The sequence below is a fragment of the Pteronotus mesoamericanus genome, unplaced genomic scaffold (assembly GCF_021234165.1).
Source record: "Pteronotus mesoamericanus isolate MK-2021 breed Mesoamerican mustached bat unplaced genomic scaffold, CSHL_Meso_final contig_74, whole genome shotgun sequence".
NCBI classification, from domain to species: Eukaryota; Metazoa; Chordata; class Mammalia; order Chiroptera; family Mormoopidae; genus Pteronotus; species Pteronotus mesoamericanus.
This window is the reverse complement of record NW_026555247.1, coordinates 24,532,501-24,556,647: the sequence shown is the minus strand read 5'-3', so window position 1 is coordinate 24,556,647 and position 24,147 is coordinate 24,532,501. Positions and strand designations below refer to the sequence as shown.

Sequence of the window (24,147 nt, the reverse complement as noted above, 5' to 3'; positions counted from 1 at the left end):
GTATCATGGGAAATGATTTTATATTTTAAAATTAAAATTTATAAATTTAATTGTGTTTTAATATAATTTTAATCGCTCATTTGTGAAGACTTTAAATTATATCATGAAAATATTTTATTACTTGATAGACTTTTCCTGGGAGGGAATGCCCTGGAAATTTCCAACCATCCGGAAGGGTATGAACTTGTTTGGGGTATACAAAAGCCAAATATATTTTATGAGAATTGAGACGTGCTTCTTCCGTGGTTGTGTCTCCTAATAGCAGCCTCTAATAATTCAGTGATATTCCCTGAGGAAATGGGGTGTTTTATAATAGGGTTCCTTGTGTTTTACTTTGGTATTGTGGGGCAGGCCCGAGAATTGATTTATTGTCATGTGAAAAATTTGTTCATTCCTAGAAATGAAAGATGGAAAAGACCCACTGAGGGCTTCACATTATTGTAAAAACTTAACTGAAGGGCCAGCTGTGTCCTACTTTTAAATTTCTTTGTCTACTTAAAGTGACTCAAGAGGAGGGGCTTCCACCATGCTGCTTTGTTCTATTGTCTACGACTTCTTGTGATTATGAGCAGGTAGTCATTCAATCTCTCTCACCCCCGCTCTAGGAAGAAAAGAAAACTTTCAACAGTCATTGGAACAATGAACAAAATAAGCAGTCTAGGAAATAATGATAATTTTGGGAGAGTGTCTAAACTTTCCTGTGTTAGTTGGTTTTCTTTGGTCCTCAGCATTAGGCGTTTCTACAACATGAGAAGGCAGTTAACGAAGTGGATTTGGTCTTGGTTCTCTGTACTTCCCTGTCAAGTGAGCCTCTGTCATTTTTCTCTTGTCCTTAGTCTTTCCACTTCCTTCATTCTCATTGTCTTTCTCCCTTCTCTCAGATTCTCTCTTTTCCTCTCTGTTTAGCAGTTTCTCTCTGGGCCAGTCAAGGGCTGTGGCCCTCAAAGTCCCAGTCTCATTGTAATTGGTGACATATTGGGCAAAAGAGCTGACTGCACATATTCCTAATCACATTTTAAGATATTATAAATTAGTCTGTTATTTGAAAGATTTGAGATTTAATACTTGTATTGATTCAGTAGGTGGTTTAGTGGAAGTAATTTAATTTCTTATCTTTCATCTCTCCAGGAATAAAACCTAAAGTAATTATTGTTAATATTACATCTTATTGGATAGTCACATTCATGGCTTTTGTTCATCCTAACATCCTGGTTTTTCTTTAGAATAAGAAGTTTTGTAAAGATTTGTACCACGATAGGGGTGCATTTTACAGAAGAAAGTTGTCATTGTGACCTTAAGAGTATGAGTTCAGTGTATTGTCAGAGGTGTGCTGAGTGCTGTGTAAAGCAGCACAAACAGGCCCATTCGCCCTTCAGGAGCTTTCGATTTGTTATTTATGTCCCCTGATAGGGACATAAGAGCCTTGATTAAAGAAGTTTGTGAATTAAGTGTTTATATTATTCACAAAGGATACCTGTTACCATTGTAGTGGTAAGTTGAAGACTAGGTTTGGCAGGTCCGTATAAAGGAGAGCGTAGTCCCTACTGCTCTCACTCATGTGGTTTTGGAAGACCGTCTAAAGACAATGTAGAATTTAAAACTCCTGCCTTCTAAGTGCTCTGGTCTTTTCAGCATTCTCTGCCATGCCTGCAAGATAAATCCAAGTTCCCTAGTTTGCTTTAAAGGCCTCTCCGAGATAGGCCCCTGCTGCCCAGTCTCACTGTCCTGCACGCTTCAGCCCTGATCCTCGGCCCCCAGTCAGCCTGTCCAGGCTCCTCCTCAGTGTCCTGTCCCCACATCTACTCATTGGTTCTGTATTTGTGTTGCAGCCTCGGCTTAGGATATTTTCTGCATCACTTCACATCCAAAAAAGGACATTACAGATGCATGAACATAGCAGCTATTATATAGGTCACCATCAGTTCATTAGAGTAGGGGATTTTAACAGCCCCCTTGAGTAGGACTGACATAATCTTAAATAAAAGATAGTCTTTTAAATTGTGATAAATTTAGTTTTTTTGAGAAGCTTAATTTTCCTTATTTTGTACATCTTTACTGAGAACCAATAAAAATTTTTATCTCAGATCAGGTTTCAGGAACCACTGACTTACTCAATTGCGCTTTCCTAGGCATGCAACTGATTTGAGCACTTTATCTTTTGTTTTTTGCTTTATAAGTATATGTCTTTTTTCCTTTCAAAATGGCAAATGTTTTAATAACAGCCTCTGTGTCCTCCTTTTTTATGCTGGGCACACGGGAGATGTGGAGCCCATGTTTTGAGTTGAACTGGATGTGCTGTTCAGCTCGGAGAGCAGAGGGGACCCATGACCAGCAGTGGGGGAGCTTGGTGGGCCTCAGCACAGCCGGAGCGGTGGAAGACGTTGCATCATTTTTTGATGAGGGTCGGGGAGTCGAAACATGAGTGACATACAGCATGTCTTATGGAAGACTTTGAACCAATGATAAACTAATTCAAGTTTGAGTCTTTATGAAAAAACCTGATATTATGGAATAGGTTTTTGAAAATTCGTTCGTGTTCCTGTCAAGTTCAACGAAGAGTTTTGAGTTATCATATTAATTGTAATAATAGCCTTATCACCGTATACCCAGTATATATGTAATAAAATATCTGCTTCAGAAACATGTAGGGGCAAAAATCTGTTGACCACTTTATTTTTTGTTAGTTTGAAGGTATGCATAAGAATGAAGCAGTAAGCCAACAGCTTCGTGTTTTGCGGAAAGAAGTGAAGCAGCTGCAAGCAGAAGCTACTACACCACCACCACTTAATGTTGTGGAAGCTGCTGTGCATGCAGAAAACTTGATTACGTAAGTTTTGAGGGCATTTTACTTTAAAATACTCTTTTGTTGTTATGGATACAAATCATGCTGCTACACCCCATAGGCCCCTGCTAATTAAATTAGCACAAGGATCGGGAAACTGGTCTTTGGACCAAATCTGCCCTGCCACCTATTTTTATAAATAAAGTTTTATTGGAATTCAGCCATGCCCATTTATTAATGTATATGGCTTTTATGCTGCAGAGGCAGAGTTGAGTAGTTGTAACAATTTATGGCCCATAAAGCATAAGATAATTATTATCTGGCCCTTTGTAAAATCAATGTGCAGATCCCTGAAATGAGAGATGATACAGTACATTGAAATTCAGTAATGGAAAGATTTAGCGCTGAAGTTTTATATCAGAGTCACACATTTACCCAGGAAGTCATCATTGTCAACTCAGATTATTGAGCACAGTTTACAGTGGATTTGCTCAGGGGAATTAGGGCTTTCAGATATAGGTGCCAGCTTGCATTGGGCTGTTGTGGTTTTCCTTGGGAGCTCCTGGCTTATTCTCACCACTGCCTTTCTTCCCAAAGCTACCAGGCCATGATTTGGGAGAGGGGAGGTTGATTCTTCCTTTTACTTTTTATTAACTTCACATTCTAGTACCAGCAGCAAATCCTAGGGCAGATTTGGGATGGTGGTGTGGAGGGGGGCACTGAGTCTTTCTGTGGGTTGGATTGGGGGCTCTGGGAAGGAGGGAGGAGAGAAGGTGAACAAGAGGTTGATGTTTCTTTTACCAGTGAAGGAACTGGAAAAAAAAATAAAAAGAGAATTAGAAGAGATTCCTTTATTCTAGGAGCTTATTCTATTCAAAAATCTTTATCCTCAACCTAAGTCACCGTTTTAGATTTTAAAATTTAGAGGTGTCAGTGTTCTTGTTTTTAAAAATATGTATTATATAAAAATATATGAAGTTAAATAATTATGAATTACATATGAAATGTGAAAAAATTTAATAAAGGTAAGAAAGTTAATTAGCCCTTATAATACAAGCTGATTTTCTTTTCCAGGAGGGCATAAAGTCATTTTTATGTATTGAAAATGAGGTGTTGGGTCAAGTTGGAAGATAACCCATAAAATATTTCTAAAGTGACATTTGTATGAGATTCTGAGCACTCTTAAGACTATTGCCTGGGAAAGGTGGAGTGTCGTAGAAATACTAGTGAGTCTGGATTCTCATGCTGTAGACCGCTTCTTACCTGCTTTCCTGCAGGGCCTTAGTGAACGCCTACAAGTTGCAGCCTACCCCTGGGGTTCAGAAGGTTGGCATTAGCCTCTTCTTTACTGTTGTGGATTATGTCAGCGATGAGACCCAGCGCCATCCTCCTACGAGGCAGTTCTTTACTTCATGCATTGAGATTTTGGGACAGGTAAGGTTAATCTGTGTTGCTAGCCTTTTTCAGTTACAATAAGTCCCTACAGTATTCTCATTTGATATGTGACTTTAGACTTATATTGTAGGTTCAGAGTCTTACCTAAGTCAGAAGCCACTTTGAATTGTTGGTTTCTAGAGATGTGAATAGAATTGTTGGTATAGAATTCTGCTTCTCATTTCAAGAGATTAATTATTCATATTTCAAAGCCTCTGGGGAAACATCAGATTCTGTCATATGCTGTTGGTGGTGTTACCTGTAATATCAGGGAAACTCATGTTTATAAAGTGCTTTCTGATTCATTATTTTATTTCATCCTCACAGTGACTTTCTGTGATTGATATCATTCCTATTTTAAAGATGAGAAAATGGGGCTCTAAATGATTACTGACTTGCTTAAAGGGTATAGCTGGTGAGTGCTGGAGCTGAGACTGGGTCCTGGGTCTTCTGACTCAAAGAGTCAAAGCTCTGCCACCTCCCAGTTGCTGTTTCTCAGTCACCATTTACTTATTTACTTGACTTGCTGTTAAAATATGGATATTTAATAAAAGCAAAGGCAGTGTATCCATGTAGATTTATGAAATGGGTCATAAAACAAAAAAGCCACTTGTGGAAAATATGTAAACACTAAGTAACCAGGTATTCTCACCTAATAAGTTCATTTCATGAGTACTTATTTATTGGATTCTTATAGGGAGGTGATGCTGAGAAGATATTGAAGTAGATTAACATTTTTTTCTTGATTATAAACTTGATGTCTGTTAATTTGTTATAAGCAATGCAGACAGTGCAGAAAATATAAAGAAGAAAAGTTTTTCAGAATTCTAACTTAGAGATAATGGTTACACAGCTACCATTATAGTTTGTCTTGTGTATGTGTGTATATTAGTGTATGTGTGTGTATATGAAAATGACATATTATCCCTACATATAAATAGATGAGTAAATACAGATATGCATTCAGAAACCACAGATGCTATTCTGTAGTCTGCTCTTTTTCATTCAGACACATCTTTTTAGACATTATTCTGTGTTAATAAAATAGACCTATAATAGAGCATTTATTTTTAATTTTTTTAAATTTTATTTTTCCATACAGTCAACATGCAGTATTATTCTTTATTAGTTTCAGGTGTACAACGTAGCGGTTATACAGTGATATAATTTATGAAGTGGTCCCCCTGATAATTCCAGTACCCCCCTGGCACCCTACATAGTGATTACAGTATTATTGGCTATATTCCCTGTGCTGGACTTTATATTCCCGTGACTATCTTGTTAACTACCAATGTGTACTTTTAAAAAATTTTTTTTTTTTTAGTGTTCAAGTATAGTTGTCTCCATTTTCCCGCCACCGCTTTCCCCTGTACTTCTTAATCTCTTCATTTTCTTCATGCAGTTCCCCAAACCCCTTTCCCATGCTGGCAACCCTTGGTTTGTTCTCTGTTATCTGTGCGTCTCTTTCTAACATGGTATTTATTTATTTTTTAAAAGATTTTATTTATTTTTAGAGAGAGGGGAAGGGAGGGAGAAAGAGAGGGAGAGAAACATCAATGTTTGGGAGGAACATTGATCAGTTGCCTTCCACATGCACCTACCCCCCTCCAGATGGGGACCTGGCCCACAACTTAGGCAGCATGTGCCCTGCCTGTGAATTGAACTGGTGACCAGTCCACTGAGCCACACCAGCCAGGGCCTAACATGGTATTTAATATGTAGTGTTCCACAGTACAGATATATTGTAATGTATTGAGACAGTGCCCTCTGAATAGATGTTTACATGGTTGGTTGGTTTGTTTCACTACAGTAAGTCTGAGATAAATAATCTTCCATGTCTTTGTGAACTTGGACTTTTTTTCCTAGTATAATTTCTTAGAAGTATGATTGCAATGTCAGAGGGACTAGTATTTGATGTATATTATCACACTGCCCTCCAGGGAAACTTGTACCTATTTACACTGTCATTGCTGGGTTTGAGTTTATTCTTCGTATCATAACCTACAGTAGGAATGATCATTCTTTATAAATCTTGCTAATCTAATAGGGGAAGTGGTGCTTTATTAATTATTTTAAGTTACATTTCTTTAATTATTTGTGAAGTTGCATGACTTTTCATATGTCCTGGCCATTTATTATCTTTTTGGTGATTTGCTGGTTATTGTCCTTTGCATATTTACTGTTGGATAGTGTCCTTTTTTTTTCATTGCTTTTTGAAGAGCAGCTCAGGCTTTTAACTTGGTATCTGGAATTTCTTACAAATTAACTTTTCTACATCATTTTTCTTTAATTTTATAACTCTTTTCATTGTAGAAGTTAACATTTTTATCAGTTCAAATCTTTTAGTCTTATTCTTTATTATTTCTGCCTGTGGCCAAGTTTATCAAAGCCTTCTTGACCCTGAGATTATTTAAATATTCACATATATCCTAGTATTTTTATTTATTTTTTAATTATGTTTAAAAGATTTTACTTATTTATTCTTAGAGCAAAATAAATAACACAGAGATTCAAACTACAGTTTATATATATGAGCACCTAAAAGAACCTGGGCAGTTCAATGACTGATGGGCGCCCTTACACCTCTCTCTCTCCCCCTCAGTTTCCGAGACTGCAGAAGCAGAGTGTTCTCAGCTCCATGTGCTTTTCTGTAACTTAAAAATCTTGGTTGCTAAGTTTTCCCTACAAGACCAGGATCAGAACCTTGTAGCTCTCTTTCACTGGTCAAAGTGCCACAGTGAAGGGAGGGAGGAAGAGAGGGAGAAAAACATTGCTGCAAGACTGATTGGTTGCCTCCTGCGTGCCCCCAACTGGGGACCTGGCCCTTAACCCAGGCATGTGCCCTGACCGGGAATCCAACTGGTGACCCTGGCCTGTGGGACAATGCCTGGCTCACTGAGCCACACCAGTCAGGGCCACGAATATTCTAGTACTTTTAAACATTAGAACCAAGTTAAAACAGTGTGACGTTATTCTGATTATACATTAATCATAAAAAGTTAGCTTTTTAAAAGTATTAAAATCTATAACCTAGAAGCTTTGTTTTCTTGACATAATGCAGGATCACTTTGGTAGGTATAATGCAAATTTTTATTTAACATTACCTACACTGGAAATGGTAGGTTTATACCTGTGTTGATTTTAGATTTCTTTTGATTGTTTTATATTTTCATTTAGAAAAAAGGTTTATTTGTCCTATATACTACCCCTTAAAACTTGGTGTAGTATAGACTTGCTTAAATAAAGGTTGGGTAGTGGAGAGTTGGTGACATTTTTCTCTTTTATTCTTTCAAGGTGTTCATCAGCGGTACTAAGTCAGAATGCAAAAAAGTACTTGAGACCATTCTGAAGAACAGAAGGCTCTGCTCTCTTTTGTCTCCTTTCTTTACCCCCAATGCTGCGCCTACAGAGTTCATACAGCTCTATGAGAAAGTGGTGAAGTTCCTTAGTGAGGACAACAGCGACATGATTTTCATGCTGCTAACCAAGGTGAGATGTCATCCAATCCTGATGTTAGCACTGAAAATGTAGGAACCTTGTTTGTTCCCCAGTTTGTATGCATCAAGGCCCTCTGGAGTTCCGTTTCCAGGTAGACCATGTGCTCACAGGCCCTTTTTTCAGTTTGCGTGACCTTTAAGCAGCAAAATCCCACAGCCGCTTCTAACGGCGGTGTCGGTTGTGTTGTGTGAGACAGTTTTATTCCAGTATAAAAACAACCTAGCTCCCAAACCCTCTTAAAAAAAAAAAAAACAGTACAGTTTTGAAATATTCATAATAGTAATTTAGTACATCCTTCTTTTGAATTTATCCTGAATTGACGCCTAAATTGTGTTTGATAAATGAGTTGTAACACATCCAAGTCTTTCATATTTAGAAAAAGCCAGATCTAAGCAAATTGCCTTTGTCTTCATTCCAAGTAGAATGTTAACTCAGACCAAGGCAGTGAATTTACTTAACGAGTTGGGAAATTTAGAGCCTTAGCTATTTTGTCTTCAGTTGTATTTCTCTGGCATCTATGGGTCATAAAACCTGGTAATTTTGCGGGGGCCAGGACTGATCCCAGTCTGTAATTGGGGGAGAACATGTTGTATGGTTTGGGATTCTGGAAGGTGATCTCAGGACCGTGGATTTCTATTAGCTAAGATAGATGACTGATGGAGGTTCAGAAATGTGGTTGTTGGATGGAGAGACTTCCAGAAAGTGGCTGCTTGTTTGTTGCACTTTGACCAGTGAAAGAGGTACAAGGTTCTGATCCTTGTCTTGTGGGGAAAACTTAGCAACCAAGATTTTTAAATTACAGAAAAGCACATGGAGCTGAGAACACTCTGCTTCTGCAGTCTCGGAGAGTGAGGGAGAGAGAGAGAGGTGTAAGGGCGCCCATCAGTCATTGAACTGCCCAGGTTCTTTTAGGTGCTCATATATATAAACTGTAGTTTGAATCTTTGTGACAAACTAAATGCTAGATAATCTTCGACTTTTAAACTAAATTTTACAGGCTTTGCTCTACTTCATTTAGTTTTCTAGTGTCAATAAAAATTGCTTCTTGTTTCTCTTTTCTTTTTAGTTCCATCTTAAGCAATGGTTAAACGCCACTAAACCTCCTCTGTCTGATCGTACCAGGCTTCTGGAGTCCATTCATTTGGCACTTACTGCCTGGGGCCTTGAACCAGATGAAGATATTTTGATGCCATTTAATCTTTTCTGTAAGCACTGGACTTACCTTCTTCTCTACCAGTTCCCTGACCAGTACAGTGACATTCTCAGGCTGCTGATGCAAAGTAAGTGACTGATTAGATTGCAGTGAATAATAGGATACCATTCACCATTCTACAGATGTCATCCAAAAATGTAAAAATAATATAAGTGTGCAGGAGTTTATAATGACTGATTTTTACCTGAAGTACTTGGTGAACCCAAAGGGTTCCTACCTGTAAAAATGGTCATTTATTGTCCAGAGTGTTAGAAAGAGCCCTAATTGGACAAGACAGTACTTAATCTTCGATGCTGGAGTCCACAGTTTTGCACCCATCTCTCCGCCTTGACTTTGCAGCTGTCTTGAATGGGTGGGGTAGATATGGGCTTGATTTCGCTGCTGACTACAAATTTGGTAAGAGAAGGAACTTGCGCTTTCTATGGCATTTGGTTTCTCTGTAGTTCAAAGACACTGTCCCCTAATTTTTTGCAAATGAATTTTATCCCTGTATAATGATAAACTGTACTTACATTTGCCAAGGGAAAGAGTGGCATTACGTTTTCCACATCCCCACCATTTCTCTTTCCTGGCAACTTCCCATTGGAGTACTTGAGATTAGAGGAGATATAAAGAGTGTAGGCTTTCTTATTTTTGGAATGTTTCTAGGCAGGGATTTTATTTGAAAAATGAGATAGTATTTTCTTTTTCACTCAAACTTTATATTATTTATAGATGTAATGGAAAACTAAATTTTGCTTTATGCTAAATCTTTGTGTTACTTAACAGAAGTTATTTAGTGAATAAGTTAATGATCTTATGTATTGGACTACCTGATGAATACTGAAATGTGTGGCCCCACTTTCAAAGCACTTCAAGCTTTCATTGTTTCCTATAGAGGGAAGTTGCACGGTGGGTAGAGAAAACTGACAGAGAAATGTATTTGTACAATTTTTGATGCATATTTGCCTAGCTAATTTTTGTTGTAAATTTTCAAAATTTGATCAAGTGTGTATTGTTTTTTTCCCCCCTAAAACTAAAAAGAGATTGTAAACTGTTTATGTAGACAGTCATAGACTTGCATGTAGCAGAAAATCTATACTTTCTAGGGAAAGTAACTCAGTTAAAGGTTTAAGAAAAACAGTACAGCTGTGACTGGTGCGGCTTAGTTGGTTGGGTGCTGTCCCTCAAAGCGAGGGGTCACTCATTTGATTCCCAGTCAGGGCACAAGCCTGGGTTGCAGGCCAGTCCTGGGTTGGGGCACATGTGAGAGGCAATTGATCGATGTTTCTCTCAAACAGTGATGTTTCTTTCCCTCTCTTTCTCCCTCCCTTCTCCTCTCTCTAAAAAATAAATAAATAAATAAAATCTTTTTAAAAAAAGAATAACAGTACTACTCTGGCAGATTCCATGACCTCCAGCCTCCTGTTTTCCCCTTCCTCCCTGGCCACCATGTTGGTTCCCCGGGATCCATTCTTTGCTCATGTCATCTCTCCATTTGCCCTGGGTGAGCCTATTGTTTTTTCTGGCTTCACTGCTCTCTTCTAGGTTTGCATGACTCCTACGCTTGTAGCTTGATTCAAGGCCTCTGCCCTAAGAACCACAGGTTGAAGTTGGACGCAAACCCTTTCCTGTCCCCTAGACACTGCATACTCCACAGAGTGCAGCTGACCCTTCATCCTTCCCTTCAGACCTGCTCCTATGAGCCTCTGTTATTCTGTTTGGTCCTCATGCCTCCTCTGGGTGGAAAGGACCTGAGGAGGTATTATTCCTGTCTTCTGGAATGTGAGCCTCCAAGTAGCAGGCTGCTGGTTGGTAGTCTCTACTTTTGTGTGCTCTCTCCATGTTGCTTTAGGTTTTTCCCATTGTAGGAATGTTGTTTTAGGGGTAGAGCACCTTCCGAAGAGAGCCTGGACTCTGCTGTTGCATCTGCACCCAGTCTTCCCTGTCCTGTCACCGTAACTTGTTTCACATCACCCAGCCAGGGAAATGGCACCTTACCATTCCCCGGCAGGGTCTGGTGGGTGGGATTCCCCTCTCAGACTCCAGCTCGGATGGCTCCCGCAGTGCTTACTTGCAGCAGGGTTATCAGGCACAAGGACAGTCAAGTGTTCAGGGGGATGGTTCTTGTAATAAGTTCTCTTTACTTGGGCTTCTTCACCACAGATCTTTATGAATTTGTTTTGGAATTTTATTTACTATTCATTCCTTTGTAAGATTCATGTGTTTTTTGATTCAAATCGAACGATTTAGTTTGTGAAAGATGCTGACTTGCTTTCCCCTGCCCCTGCCCCATAAGGCTCTGCTGAGCAGCTGCTGAGCCCTGAGTGCTGGAAAGCCACTCTGCGAGCCCTGGGCTGCTGCGCCCCCAACTGCCAGCAGGGGGCGGCTTCTGCTGAGAGCGCGGCGTTTCAGAGCTCCCAGGACGTTCTCTTGTCAGACAAGCAGGTGTGTAGCTTTTGGCATCTGACTTTTTTGTCTGTGCCTTCTTTTTCCATTTCCTTTGTTTTAAGAACTCCATGCTTCTCTTTGTCAGTCACTTGCTTCCCCTATCCCCATCCCCCGGTCTGGGTTGCCTTTCTCTTGCAGTGTGATTCTTACTCATCTGTTCAAGAGCAGCCTGGCCTGCCCTCTCCCCATCTTAACCCGCCTACGTCTTGACCTCACACCACTGGCTCTTTTGGTCAGGGTTTCATGCAGTATCGTACAGAGCTCCCAGTTTCATAAATTTTATATGATATGGGCCCACACGAAAGTTTATTTCAAAAGGTTCCTCTGCTTTAGAAAAAACTTAAGATATGGTGATTTACTTTTCACGTGCTGTACAACTTTGCAACTCTTACAAAATCAAAGCTTTCCATCACAGTCTGCTGTGATACTCTGCTGGCAGGTAGATAGATATTCAGTGTGTATTTTTTTTAATAAGTCATTCTCTTTCAGGTAATGGAGACTATACAGTGGCTCTCAGACTTTTTTTATAAGCTTCGGTTATCCACGTTGGACTTTAAAAGTTTTGGTTTATTCTCAAAATGGAGTCCTTACGTGGATGATGTGAAGACATTCATGGGCTATCTTGTAAGAAGGCTGCTTGACTCAGAAGTGGCTTGCTCTGACCAAGACCCATCTGCCAGCAGCAAAACAGGTAATATGCCTTGAGTGCAATTCGGAGGTGGGTTTTTTGATCTTCCATTAGAAGAGACTTGAATAGACACATTAAGAGGTTTAAGTCTTTGCAATAAAACTGTCTGAGTGTCAAGCAGAGGAAATGGGAGATATATGCATAGGTGTGAAACCATATATGTGTCATACTTATGTTCACTTAGGCAATTGGTGCTTGTTTTAGCTTGTTTCTGCCCCTGCTTTTGTAGGGCAGAGTACCAAGAGATGATAGGTTTCAATCTCCAACTCTTTCTTCCTGTTATTTACATCACTAAGAAAAGGGTCCTGAATATTTAAGCGTTGATCTTTAAAAAAATATATTGTTATAAAATTATCCATGACATTATGTAATAAAAATTCCAGTCAAGGAATTCCATTGTAGCACATAAAAACATGCTTAGTTACATTAAATATTTTGTTTTTTATATCAACATAAGTTTATGAGTATATAGATAGTAAGTAGATTCTTTATATAGTGTTATCAATGATATTGACAAAGGATACACTTGTATCTTGTCTCTAAAAATTTTTGTTTTAGTGCTGAGATCCTTGCATTCATTAATCATCCAACTCTTTAAGCCGTGGATCCTGGTTTTAGAGGACAATGAAAGGTATGTCGTTTATCAGATATTCAAGTTCCTGTGAAATATATAGATTTAAAGCTCTGATGGTGTTTTGGTAGAAGTGATGCAGTCACAGATTTAATTTTTTTTAATTAGGGATATACTTAAATTTGGAAAATGCTTCTTTACCAAAGAAACAAGACATTTTCTGTGGAGTTTTTAGTCTGGTTGATCAGAGCCATTATCTTTATATTAATTTTGAAGCAAAACTGGATAATTGTTTCCAGTTTTCCATGGTAAAGAAGTTGAATGAGTTTTGGTACTTAATTTCAGTAAAACAGATGCTGCCTTCTTTAATTAGGTTTGGAGAATATAACACTAAAACGATGAGACTAACTTGATCTTATTTAGTTCTTTAGTTACTTTTGGAACTAAGTTGGCTTTCAGATTAGTGGGTGGGAATTACCCTTTTAACATGAACTGTTTGATTAAAGGAAACGTAACTTCGTGAGCATTTAAGAAAGATGTGGAGCTGTCCGAGTGGCCCCTTCTGAGTTGTTTTCCCCCTAAAAGCATACAGACAAAAACTAGGTGAACTTGATAGGCGTTCTGTAAAAATTACAACACTGGTAGACATTACAGTATTTAAGGTGTTCCCACATTATTAAACTGATTCTGAAACTCAGAAAAGTTACACGTCTTGCTCCTGAGCCACAGCCAGTGAGGGCCCGCACTGGGGCCAGAGCCCTTGCATTAACCCAGGCTGCTTCAAGAGCTTCTTGAAGGAAATAGAAAAGATTCTGGATCTTTGCTTTTGCTAGAAGGCTATTCTTAAACAGTCTGCAGCTTTCAGGATTTTGTAATGTCTGTTGAACTGCTGACCATAATGCAGGCCGCCTATTTATTTCTAGGAAGAATTGATGGAATTTATTTTGATCCTGAACTTTCTGGACCAGATTCAGAAACAGATTTTCATATAAAGAGTTTTTTGTTTAGTTATTTCCCATCCATCCATGTTTGGACATCTTTTTGTTCCATGAACTTTTCTTTCTCCCTTCCTCTGCCCCTTCCTCCTTGTGAAACCGTCTGACAGTGTATTTCTAAGGCATTTCAAATGCACCCAAGAGGCACAAGGGATGGGTTCAGTGGTATGAATTGGATGTAAAAAAATGTTAAGAGTCAATTTATATAACACTTCTAAAACTTCATTATTTTGGAATAAAGATTAGAAAGAAAGTATATAAAACTATGTGGTTGATAATTACAAGCTACAATTCACCACAAGAAATTTAAATGTGTTTTAGGGCTACATAACACACTATGATTTAGGCAAGCCTTATCCTCTGGAACCTAGAGTAATTTAGTCATGGTATTTCATTTCTAAGTTTGTTTTAACTAATTAATTAATTAATTTACACGTTTTCATTTATTTAAAGCAGCCAGTGCTGTTACCCCTGGCTGGAGAGCGACACTGTGGTGGCCGCCAGCATTGTGCAGCTGTTCACTCACTGCATTGGCTCGCTGCATGAGAGTTTTAAAGGTAGGAAGGCATTATGTTATGTCTCTGGTTGGTTTTCACTTTTTCCCTAAGTCATTCAATTAAGTTTTTGCTCCTGCTTTAGTATTTTATTTAATTTTATTTTAATTACTATATTTTGCTGTGTATAATACACACTTTGTTACCCAAATTTTTGCGGGAAAGATAAGGATGCGTATCGTACATGGGTGGTACATGAAATACCTTGTATCTGTTCCTGTGTTTTGTAATGATTTCTTACATAAAATTTCTTGTACCATAATATGTTAAAAAATTAATGCTAAAATTCCTTTATAATACAAAAAACGAGTATCTACATATAAATAAATAAATAAATAAATAAATAAATAAATAAATAAAGCAAAGGATTTTTTTCCTGAATGTGTGGGCCAAAAATGTGAGTGCGCATTATACATGGCGAAATGCAGTAGTAGGCAGTCCTCTTTGACCAAAGAAAATCATTCATACAGTGTTCAGTGTAAAGTTCATAACCTCTTACCTTGTTTGTGAGGTAGTTCGGAGTTTCGTCAGTTGTGGAAAATATGCCACCTTTCTCTTTTAAATATTGTCTACGCCCAATTTTTAACCTCATTCTGTCTTTATGACTTCTTTTTCATGTTTTCTATCTTTCTGTATTTCATTTTGGGCAAATTCTTGAGGTTTCTTTTCCAGTTATCTAGTGCCTCTATGTCTCATCATCTTTGAGAAATATCCATTGACTTTCTTATTTCAATTTCTAGAGGTTTTATTTGTTTTCCAAATATACCCTGATCATTTTTGATGGCTTCTTATTTATTTCTTTTGTTTAAAATTTCAATTTTTAATTCTTTAAAATGTTTAAACATGCTACTTTCTTTTGTGTTCCATTATCTGAAGTTCCCACTGAAGGGTGGCTTATACTGCTATTGGATATTCCTTCCTACTCTTATTCCTAGAGGATTGTTTCCTGTGTATTTTGTAAGTGTGTGTTCTAAGCCTTATTTAGAGACTTTCTCTTGGGAAAGCCTGTAAAGACTAGGATGAGGGTGCGCGCCTCCAGAGACAATCTGCATTTGTTGCCAGCTATGACTAACGGGAATTTCTGGGATTGGGTTCCTCACAGTTACATGAAATTGAAGTCCAAACTGAACTTGTAGGCAGTTCTTACTTATCATAGTAAACCCTTTTTCTTGCCGGAGTCCAAGTCCAGGCTAAGGTAGAAAAGGTGCCTTCTCCCCCTAACTACCCTTTCAATGAGACAGCAATCCTCAGAAGACCTAGTCTTTGGTCTCCTTGTGCTTAAAACCCAGCGTAAGCAAGTACTCCCAGGTCAACTGTGGCTTCAGTATCAGTTTATTGCTCTGGTTTCCTGGTCTCTGCTTTTGGCTCCTGGTGTTTCTTCCACAGAGTGTGCCTAGCTCTGCATTTTCAAAGATGTAGTATTTTACTGGGGTGTGTATTGAAATGTTTTATATTAGGAGGTTTATGAGGATATTAGGCCTACCCAACTCAGATTCTTGGAATAGCCTCCTGTTTTCCAATCTCCAGTTTCTGTTCCTGTCTATTTACTAGATTAATTTACCTAAAATATTATTTATGTCCTAAACTTACTCAGAAACTTTTAAATGTAATGTTTTAGCTCAGCATCCAAATTATGTCTGGCTCAGTGCATTTCAACTTTATGTGATGATTTTTCAATGGAAACACTCTACTCTAGCCAAACTGCTCTCCTCACTGTTCCATAAAAGCCCTTGGGCCTTCTTTCTGCCCCTCACTTGTGAGGGCACGGAATTTATCTGTGTGTTGGGTTGGGGCTAGCAAGTCTTGTCCTAACAGATTGCCTCCTGGAAACAAAACTATCTTTTATCCATATTTGAACAAATGCATGCTTCACTCATTTTAAAAGGTTACTAAAAACATAGGTTAAGATTTCATGCTGTAAAATACATAAAATAGGCTTTAAATTTTTAAGAGCAGTTTTAGGCAAAATTGAGCAGGAAGTAGAGAGTTTACTTACCCCCCACCCCCACCCCACACAGCCTTCCCCATTGTTGACGTCCTGAACCAGAGAAGTACATTTGTTAGAGTCAATGAACCTACATTGACACACCTCATCAGTGCCATATACTTTGTGCCTATTTGATAAATATTGGTTCAGTGAATAACACAAGACATCATGATAGTACTTTTTTTCGAAAGGCAGACTATTCTAACTGCTTTTTTCTATCCAGAATATATGTATTAATGAGAAAAATACTTGAGCATAAAATTATAGTCACAAAGGCTTTATATGTAATTTCTTAGTATAAGGGGCAAGCACTCTCATAGGCTCTTATCTGTGTATATAAAATAAGAAAATGGCTTAAGACCAGGAGGGTACACAGGAACTGGTTGCTAAGTTCAGAGAGAGGAAACAGAACTACGCAAAGCAGGGTGAAGGAGTATGAAATTGTAGCCTCTTAGATCATTGATCCAGTTCTCTCCTTTTATTTGTGAAAAAATGCTGAAAAGCACAATGAATTTCTCTGAGCTGGGCTGGAACTAGAAGGTCATTCTGGTTCTAAGAGATTACCTGCTAGATATCCTCTACCTACATATCCATCCTTATCTAAACGAAACTGTCTTTTATCCATATTTAAACAAACGCTACCTTCACCCTGTCTTAAAGGTTGTTAGAAAATACATTACTGTTTCATGCTATATCGTAAAGACTGGGAATCTATGGAATAGGAATTTTAGAAATGATAAATCAGCTGGTACCATGTGTTGATGCTCATTTTTTTCAAAAGTGGGTATTGAGAAATACCATCACATTTCTGTTCTCATTGTGTGTAGCTCTCTTCTTTGACTGTGCTGCATTCCATTGCATAGAACCAGAAAGGCTGAAACTATTTGTTTCAGACTAAATGCCCCTTACATTGACATTAGCTCTGGAGGCACTAAAGGAGTTGATTCTTGTGAGGAGAATACTGAGTGATCCTGGTTGCAGATGAATGTGAGATTTGTTGTAGAATGACTTACCTGCAAGACAATTAGGAGTCTCATTTTACTGCACCAAGGGTTAACGTGTTAGTCATTTGGAGCATGTCCCTTTGAGGAATATTGGATTCCTTCAAGGTGCAAAATAAACGAAGTGCTAAATGCAAGAGACTGAATACACGCAGAGGGCCACAGACTAAAGGGATATCTAGAAGTGGTTAGGGCTGTGGAAGTGTATTTGAGTTAAAAAGCCATCTATTTAGAAGTTTTGAAGGGAAATTGATCACCCCTGCCATTTCCCACATACCAGCTGCCTATTCCAATTACCCAAGTAATAAAAGTAGCATACTTTGTTATTAACCTGCAACTAGTTTTTTTTCCCCCTAGGTATATGAAATTGGGTAATTATTGAGAACCTTAAGTTTTAGACTTTAGTTCAGATTTGTCTGTTGTATCATCATCCTCATCATTATTATTTTAAAAGATAAACCAAAAGGTCTTGAGCTGTATTTTCTTTTTGAATTTAGGGAAGCTGTTGCCAGGTGATGCAGAAGCCCTTCGGTTACACCTGATGCATTATTGTGAAGCATGTACAGCGCCCAAAATGCCAGAGTTCATTCTGTACGCTCTTCATAGTGCCTACCGGAAACTGCCGTGGAGGGACCTGCACCCCGACCAGATGCTCATGGAGGCCTTCTTCAAAGTGAGTCCCTGCCGCCCTACCGCCCGGAGAGGCGTGGCTGCCTGGGAGCAGCACCCTGTGCTCCCCAAGCTGTGCACTTTAGGCACAGTTGCCATGTGTGCCAAAGTGGAGTGTGCCCGTGTTCTGTGTGGCCCCAGTGGCATTTGTGTGAAGCATCATCTCATGGAAATCATTTTAAGGTGTTGGTAGATGATTGGAAAACATTTATAGGGCCACTTTTAAAACCCAGAGAAAGACTTTGTCTGTAACACGGCAGCCATCCCCCCGACTTTAGTAATGATATTGTTGAGTCCATAGTTCAATGACTACGCCACATTCTTCTTGGTGTTTTCTGTACATGCTTGTTTTTCTCAGATAGTATCATTAAAACTACATACTGGTAAATGTTCTATTAAAGCAAAATGTAAATGGGAACAAGCCTTTAGTTTCTTTAAGTAGTTATACAGGGAGTAACTAGGTGGTAGGAGATAGACATGTAACACTGGTGATGTGTCGTCGTGTAAAGACCTGAGATGACCTGGAAGAGTGCCGCTCAGTGTGTGTGAGACTTTGTGGTAGAAGCAGTGGTTACCAAGAACAGGCACAGTAGGGTCACTTACATACTAGTTAGGCAGTTTGGTGGTTTTTCTATTTTAAAAAACCATTTATAATTTTCACTTTATATGATTGTTTCAGTTTATTTTCTCATAGTTATCAGTTCATTTGTGTTTACTCTTCACTTAATGTCACATTGTATTGAAACACCTTATGTGCTTTAATTACTATAAGCCCAGCTATTTGTGGCAGTTAGTAAAATGTAGTGCAGTCTTGAAGTGCTTTAAAAGGAAACCCAGTGCTGCTCTTGTGTCGTCCCCCCCCCCCCCCGCCCCCCGTAACCCTCTCGAAAGCTGAGGACAGTTGTCTTAAAGAAACACAAGGTTCAGAAAGATTTTATAGCTAGGTTGAAGATGGGAGACAGGCACTAAGTAGATGTCCATTACTATTAAGAATATGGAAGGAGCTGTAAGATAGCATTTAGGGAAGACAGCAGCCCTAGCCATGTGGCAGATCAAGTAGCAGAACAGTCTGTAAAGGGGTGCTGCGGGCTCTCTGTCTCCAGGAGTTTTAGTCTAGTTATAGGTGACTCTGGCCTGCCCAGGAACTGGGAACCTTTTAGTTTTGTGCGCCCTGTTAGCGTAATAAGGTACAGCTTTTGAGGGGGTTGAGGGTGAGGATCGAGAGCAGGTTATAAAGGAGGATTAAGAATCATTTTCTAAAAGGGAAAAGAATGAGTAGCTAGCATGGTATAATGACGGTGCTAATGGGAGGACATGAATCATCACCAGATCCTATTGATAGTGACTTTATAAGTGGAGTAGAGCTTCTTAATCTTCATTCTGAAAGGAAAAATTTATAGCTAGCCATGTTTTATTTTAAACAGACTTGAAATAGGCTTATCAGGTAACTTTGACATTGATAATATACTTTATAATACGTTTGCCACCCCCCATCTGTAATAATTTTAAATAGGATTTAACTATTATACTATCATCAAAAATTATAAAGACTAATGATATACAGACATTTTTGTAACATAACATTACACTAAAAAGGCAGTTAAACATGTATATATTAATATAGTCAAGTCTCAAAGTATGGTTCCAGGACTAGGGCATTAGTACCGCCTGGGAACTTGTTAGAAATGCAGATTTCCGCACCTACCCCAGACGTAGGGAAGTGAAAAATTCCACTACATCTGGGGGCACCTCAGTGTGTGTTTTAGCAAGTCCTCCAGATGGTTCTGATGCACACTCAGCTTAGGGAACTGTTGACTAGTGAGTGGATCTCAACCTTTGTTTCCTCCCAGCTCATCTGAGGACTGCGACAGGCCCCCCTCAGCACCAGTGACTCAGGCAGGGATTTGCCACCTGGTTAGAGCTAGGGAAGCTCATTTCTCTCCTGCTGGGACTTAGTCAGATAAACAATGAACTCCAAACAAGCTGCAAAATATACACACACTGAGCACGGAAGGAAAGATTGTTACCTCTAAATCTCAGAGTGGGGAGTGGGGGTGGGGGGTGGGGGGTGGGGGGTGGGGGGTGGGGGAGGGGGGAGAAGTAGGATTATAGGTGACTTTTATAATCTGGAAAAAAATGTTATTTTTAAAAATATAATTTAGTAAACATCAGTTTACATGCATTTCCAAGATACAGAGATAGCTTTAAGCAAAACATTGGTTTTAATTTGTTCTCTTTTAGGTGGAACGGGGAAGCCCCAAAAGCTGCTTCTTATTTTTGGGGTCTGTCCTCTGTGAAGTCAACTGGATCAGTGTGCTCGCTGACGCCTGGAGTCCAAGTCCCCTCCCAGAGACCCGGAGCATGGTTGTCTGCCTCCTTTTTATGCTGATCTTACTGGCAAAGGAAGATCAACTGGCTGACCAGCCGGTAAGCTTGGAGGGTCTATGCTGAAGTGTGACAAGGCCCCCTGGATCCTCGCTCTCTACGAGGCTGTCATTTGTCACTTCTCTCCCTAGTGCCTCTGCCCCTGTCAGTGTGACTGTGCTCAGTATGTGGGATGTGCCTCTCATCAGACGCCTAATTTCCTTGGATAGTTCTTAATCTAACTCTAAATTAGGAAGGGAACCACACTGAGGCAGAATATAAAAATTAATTTTATTTTACATCTCATTAATTGCTAGTTCTAATACCAGATCAGAAAGTCCCTTTGGAAATTGGGTTCTGAATATTTAGAAATCCTACTGCGTTTTTGCCAAGACTTTGGCTGTCACTGTCACCAGTACACCTGACTCCAGTAGATACTTATTGAACATCTTACCTGTCCTATGCTGACTATCAAATAGACTATCTTAGTGGTCACTTCAGAGACTAATTAGGGACACATATTTCTGGAAAAATGGAAGCTCTTGAACTAAAGAACTATGTTTTATTTTTAGGAGTCGCCTCTGCTTAGTCTCCTTGGGCAGACAGGTTCATTCTCATGGCATCTTGTGGATACCGTGTCGTATCAGAGCGTGCTGGGTTATTTCAGCAGCCATTACCAGCCAGCCATCCTCCTGGAGAAGGAAGCTTCTGCTGAATTAATCGTGAAGCTCCTAAAAGTGACTGCAGGCCTCTCCGTTCCTACTGATGGCCAGAAACATCTTGTAAGTTGAGTGGTTGCTTTAAAAGCAGAGTGTGTCAGGGCTGGTAATAGCGCAAGTGCTCCTGAGGACAGCCTTAGAGTCTGAAACGGCTCATCAGAGCAAGTGCGAGGGTGTCTTTCATGTGTACTCATATTTTGACCTCTTGGATCTTTTAATTTTATTTATCTCTTTTGATAAGCCTTTACTTGCCAGCAGGGTCACATGCTAACAAGAGGCCAAAAGGATCATGCCTTAGTGATCTGAATGTCACTGGCTGCAGAATGTCACGGGAGTGATGAGTTGGAGGTCTGAAACACTCAGGTCCTCAGCTTATTGCATTCTGATCTTGGTTTTTTCATCTGAATTGGAAATAATACCTTACCTTAAAGTGTTGTGAGGACTAAATTAGATAATGAACATAAATGTTTTTGGAAAAGTTCCTGGCAAGTAATTTGTGTGTAGGTAGTGTTTTAATGTAAAAAAAAAGGAAGACTGTTCCAGCAGAATTTGAGGTATATAGGTTCTAGTTCAATTACTGCCATGGACTTGCATATTGCCTTAGACACAAGTAGTGCAGTGCCGCGCTCCCAGGGTGTACTCAGTGAACACTACTCGCACGGGTTCATTTGAATGATTCTTCTTTTTATTGTTAGGATGCAGTTCCAAAATGCCGAGCCTTCATTCATCAGATGGTTCAGTTCCTCAGCTCCCTGGAACAAAATGGAAAAATCACCTTAGCTGTTCTAGAACAGCAAATGTCTAAGCTCTTAGATGATATCATTCTCTTTAACCCACCTGGTAAGTGACCACTGGGAGGTCATTTATTTATTCCGTAAATGAATTCCTGTTGTCTCTAAGGCATTGTGATATCAGGAAGATGGTCAAGATAGTCATTTCTGTTTCCAAAGAAGCAATGGTCAGAGGTGACTGGGCCCTAGGGGCACTGTCAGCACGGGGCACGGAGGGGGAGGCGTGGATGTTAAGAACTGGAGGAGGGTTGACTTTGTCAGGTCCTGGTGTGAGGCTCACTGAACTGAGGGCTGAGATAGGCGACTAGAAGAGTGGACGATTGGGAGATCGCAGGAGACCGTCCAGGGAGCTGCATGCCCGGCTGTTTTCGGCTTTCTAAGAGGGCACTTCCGAACCACCTGTAGACTTAGAAAGACACTGTGCAAGAACTTGTGCTCCCAGCAGTTTGGTGGACTAGGCATCCTGACTGCCTCTTCTGCTGAAAAGAACTATAAATTTTGGATAAAATGTTTTTAAGAAACCCAAAATTAAACTTATCAGTGAGGTGGCAGAAAATCTCAGACATTAGATGTAAGTGAAAAGAGGAACCTGTGAAGGTGGATGGAGTAGCAGGTGGCTTTCACCTTGAAGACTTTTGCTGAACCTCCGTAGGATCTGGTGGAAGTATGTTCTTTCAGTAGAAGTAGAGTGATCACAGATATACAGCTTGAGTTGCAAGAAGGAGTAATAAGCAGAGAAAGTAGTAAAATGTGGGTATGGGTAAACAAAGCCTGCTTATATAAAACTACAATAATCATGCCTTTAGGGATTTAAAAAGCCAAAGCTAAAATTAGGTTATACAACCACCAGTATATATGTTGAGTTAAACTCACATATATACTGTGAGTTTAACACATACAAACTCACATGGAAGGAGGTTGAGTTAAACTATAAGGTTTTAGTATTGTTTGAGAGCATCAAGAAATTGATGAAACTGACACTTTGATTAAAATATGAATGTTAAAAAGTCTAAGAAATTCACCAAAAGAATAGAAATAAAATGTGTAAGTTCTAAGCTAGTAGTGGGAGATAAAAAGGAATGGCTAAAATATGTTCAATCCAAAGATGGCAAAAAAAGAATCATTGAGAAGGTGAGAGAAATAACTGAAATAAGATGACGAAATTCAAATACATCAGTAATTGTAAATGGACTGATGTTCAGGTTAAAAGGGACTGTCAGACTAGATTAATAAGCAGCACCATCGTGCTTTAAGTTGTTTGTAAGAAGTACCTGAAAAGCTTTCATAAGGCAATCACAGCAGGCAAATACTAAAGTAGAAAGCTGGCCTAGCTCTCTTCACATTAGATGGCGGGGGAGAGGCAGAAAGCATTACAGGACCCGATGATCTCTAGTGTGTTTTCCTGAAGTTGCATGACAAAAAATAAGAAATGAGAAGCACTATTAGAGATATAAAGAGAATCACCGGAAATTGATAAAAAATTCAGTTCACAAGGAGATACAATTCTCAACTTATTTGTATCTAATAACACGGTAACAAATGCATAAAGTGAAAATTGACAGAACTAGGAAATGGCGAAATCACTCACAGTGAGAGATTTTGACATGTCTCACAGGATTGATAGATCAAGTAGGTAGAGAATCGGCAAGACTATAGGAAGTCTAAATAGCACAGCTGGATATAATGGATGTGTAGAGAAAGATGTACCTGTTTCATATAGTATTGTAGGTGTGGCAGGAGATAATGCACCTAAAGTTTAGCACCAGCTTGGCAAGTCACACTCAGAGAATCTTAAAAGAAAAAAGAAAGAAAAATTAGAGAGCAGCACTGGAGCAACTGTTTTAGAGTTGATCATGCGATTGGGCTGTGAAGTTTGAGTAACAGCTGACCAGGCAAAGGAGAGAAGGGTATTCTAAAAAGATCTTAATCAGAAGGATGATGGGATCAGATCTGATTTTTAAGAAAACATTTGTTGGCCCTGTTGATGATTAATAGGAAGGGGAGAGGTTGAGATCTTTTAGGAGGCTCATTGCAGTCATTTTTTATTCCTGAGTCATAATTAAAAGTAAATCAAAATTGCTGTTCAGCTGACATTCAGAGATAAGCCTTTAAAGTCCTTGCTTAATAATAAGTAGGTCTTACAGTGACAACATTAGGGTTTATTTAATGTTGTGTAAGTGTGTGCATTTGTTCTGATGGGTGTGATGAGTAATACCTCCCTACTCCCATTGACATGAATACCGAAGCCATGGTGTGAGAAAGCCACAACTCTATTACATTTAAAAAAAAAAAAATGTGTGCCCAACTCAAGGAGAGCTAGAAATAGTTGACAAAAAGTCAACTATTTTGAATAGTTAAATAATTTCTCCACACACTCTCAGTGAAATGGATTATCCATTTTTGAATGTAAAGAAGGAATCTACCTTAGTAACTGACTCATTTGCAGTTATC

At 39.1% G+C, this 24,147-nt stretch overlaps 1 protein-coding gene across 2 annotated transcripts in view; it reads left to right on the top strand.

The window, feature by feature from the left end:
* EPG5 (ectopic P-granules 5 autophagy tethering factor) overlaps positions 1–24,147 on the top strand; it is an 85,607-nt gene that overhangs the window by 52,979 nt on the left and 8,481 nt on the right. Inside the window, exons 28-39 of one of the 2 annotated variants that reach the window (XM_054583586.1) lie at positions 2,685–2,827; positions 4,060–4,216; positions 7,511–7,705; positions 8,781–8,994; positions 11,206–11,354; positions 11,847–12,048; positions 12,604–12,676; positions 14,068–14,168; positions 17,651–17,826; positions 20,064–20,249; positions 20,759–20,968; positions 21,601–21,745. In XM_054583586.1, the coding sequence (XP_054439561.1) occupies positions 2,685–2,827; positions 4,060–4,216; positions 7,511–7,705; positions 8,781–8,994; positions 11,206–11,354; positions 11,847–12,048; positions 12,604–12,676; positions 14,068–14,168; positions 17,651–17,826; positions 20,064–20,249; positions 20,759–20,968; positions 21,601–21,745 (1,951 nt within the window). Of the gene's footprint in view, positions 1–2,684; positions 2,828–4,059; positions 4,217–7,510; positions 7,706–8,780; positions 8,995–11,205; positions 11,355–11,846; positions 12,049–12,603; positions 12,677–14,064; positions 14,169–17,650; positions 17,827–20,063; positions 20,250–20,758; positions 20,969–21,600; positions 21,746–24,147 lie in introns of both variants that reach the window. The other variant, XM_054583585.1, reaches the window with a different exon arrangement.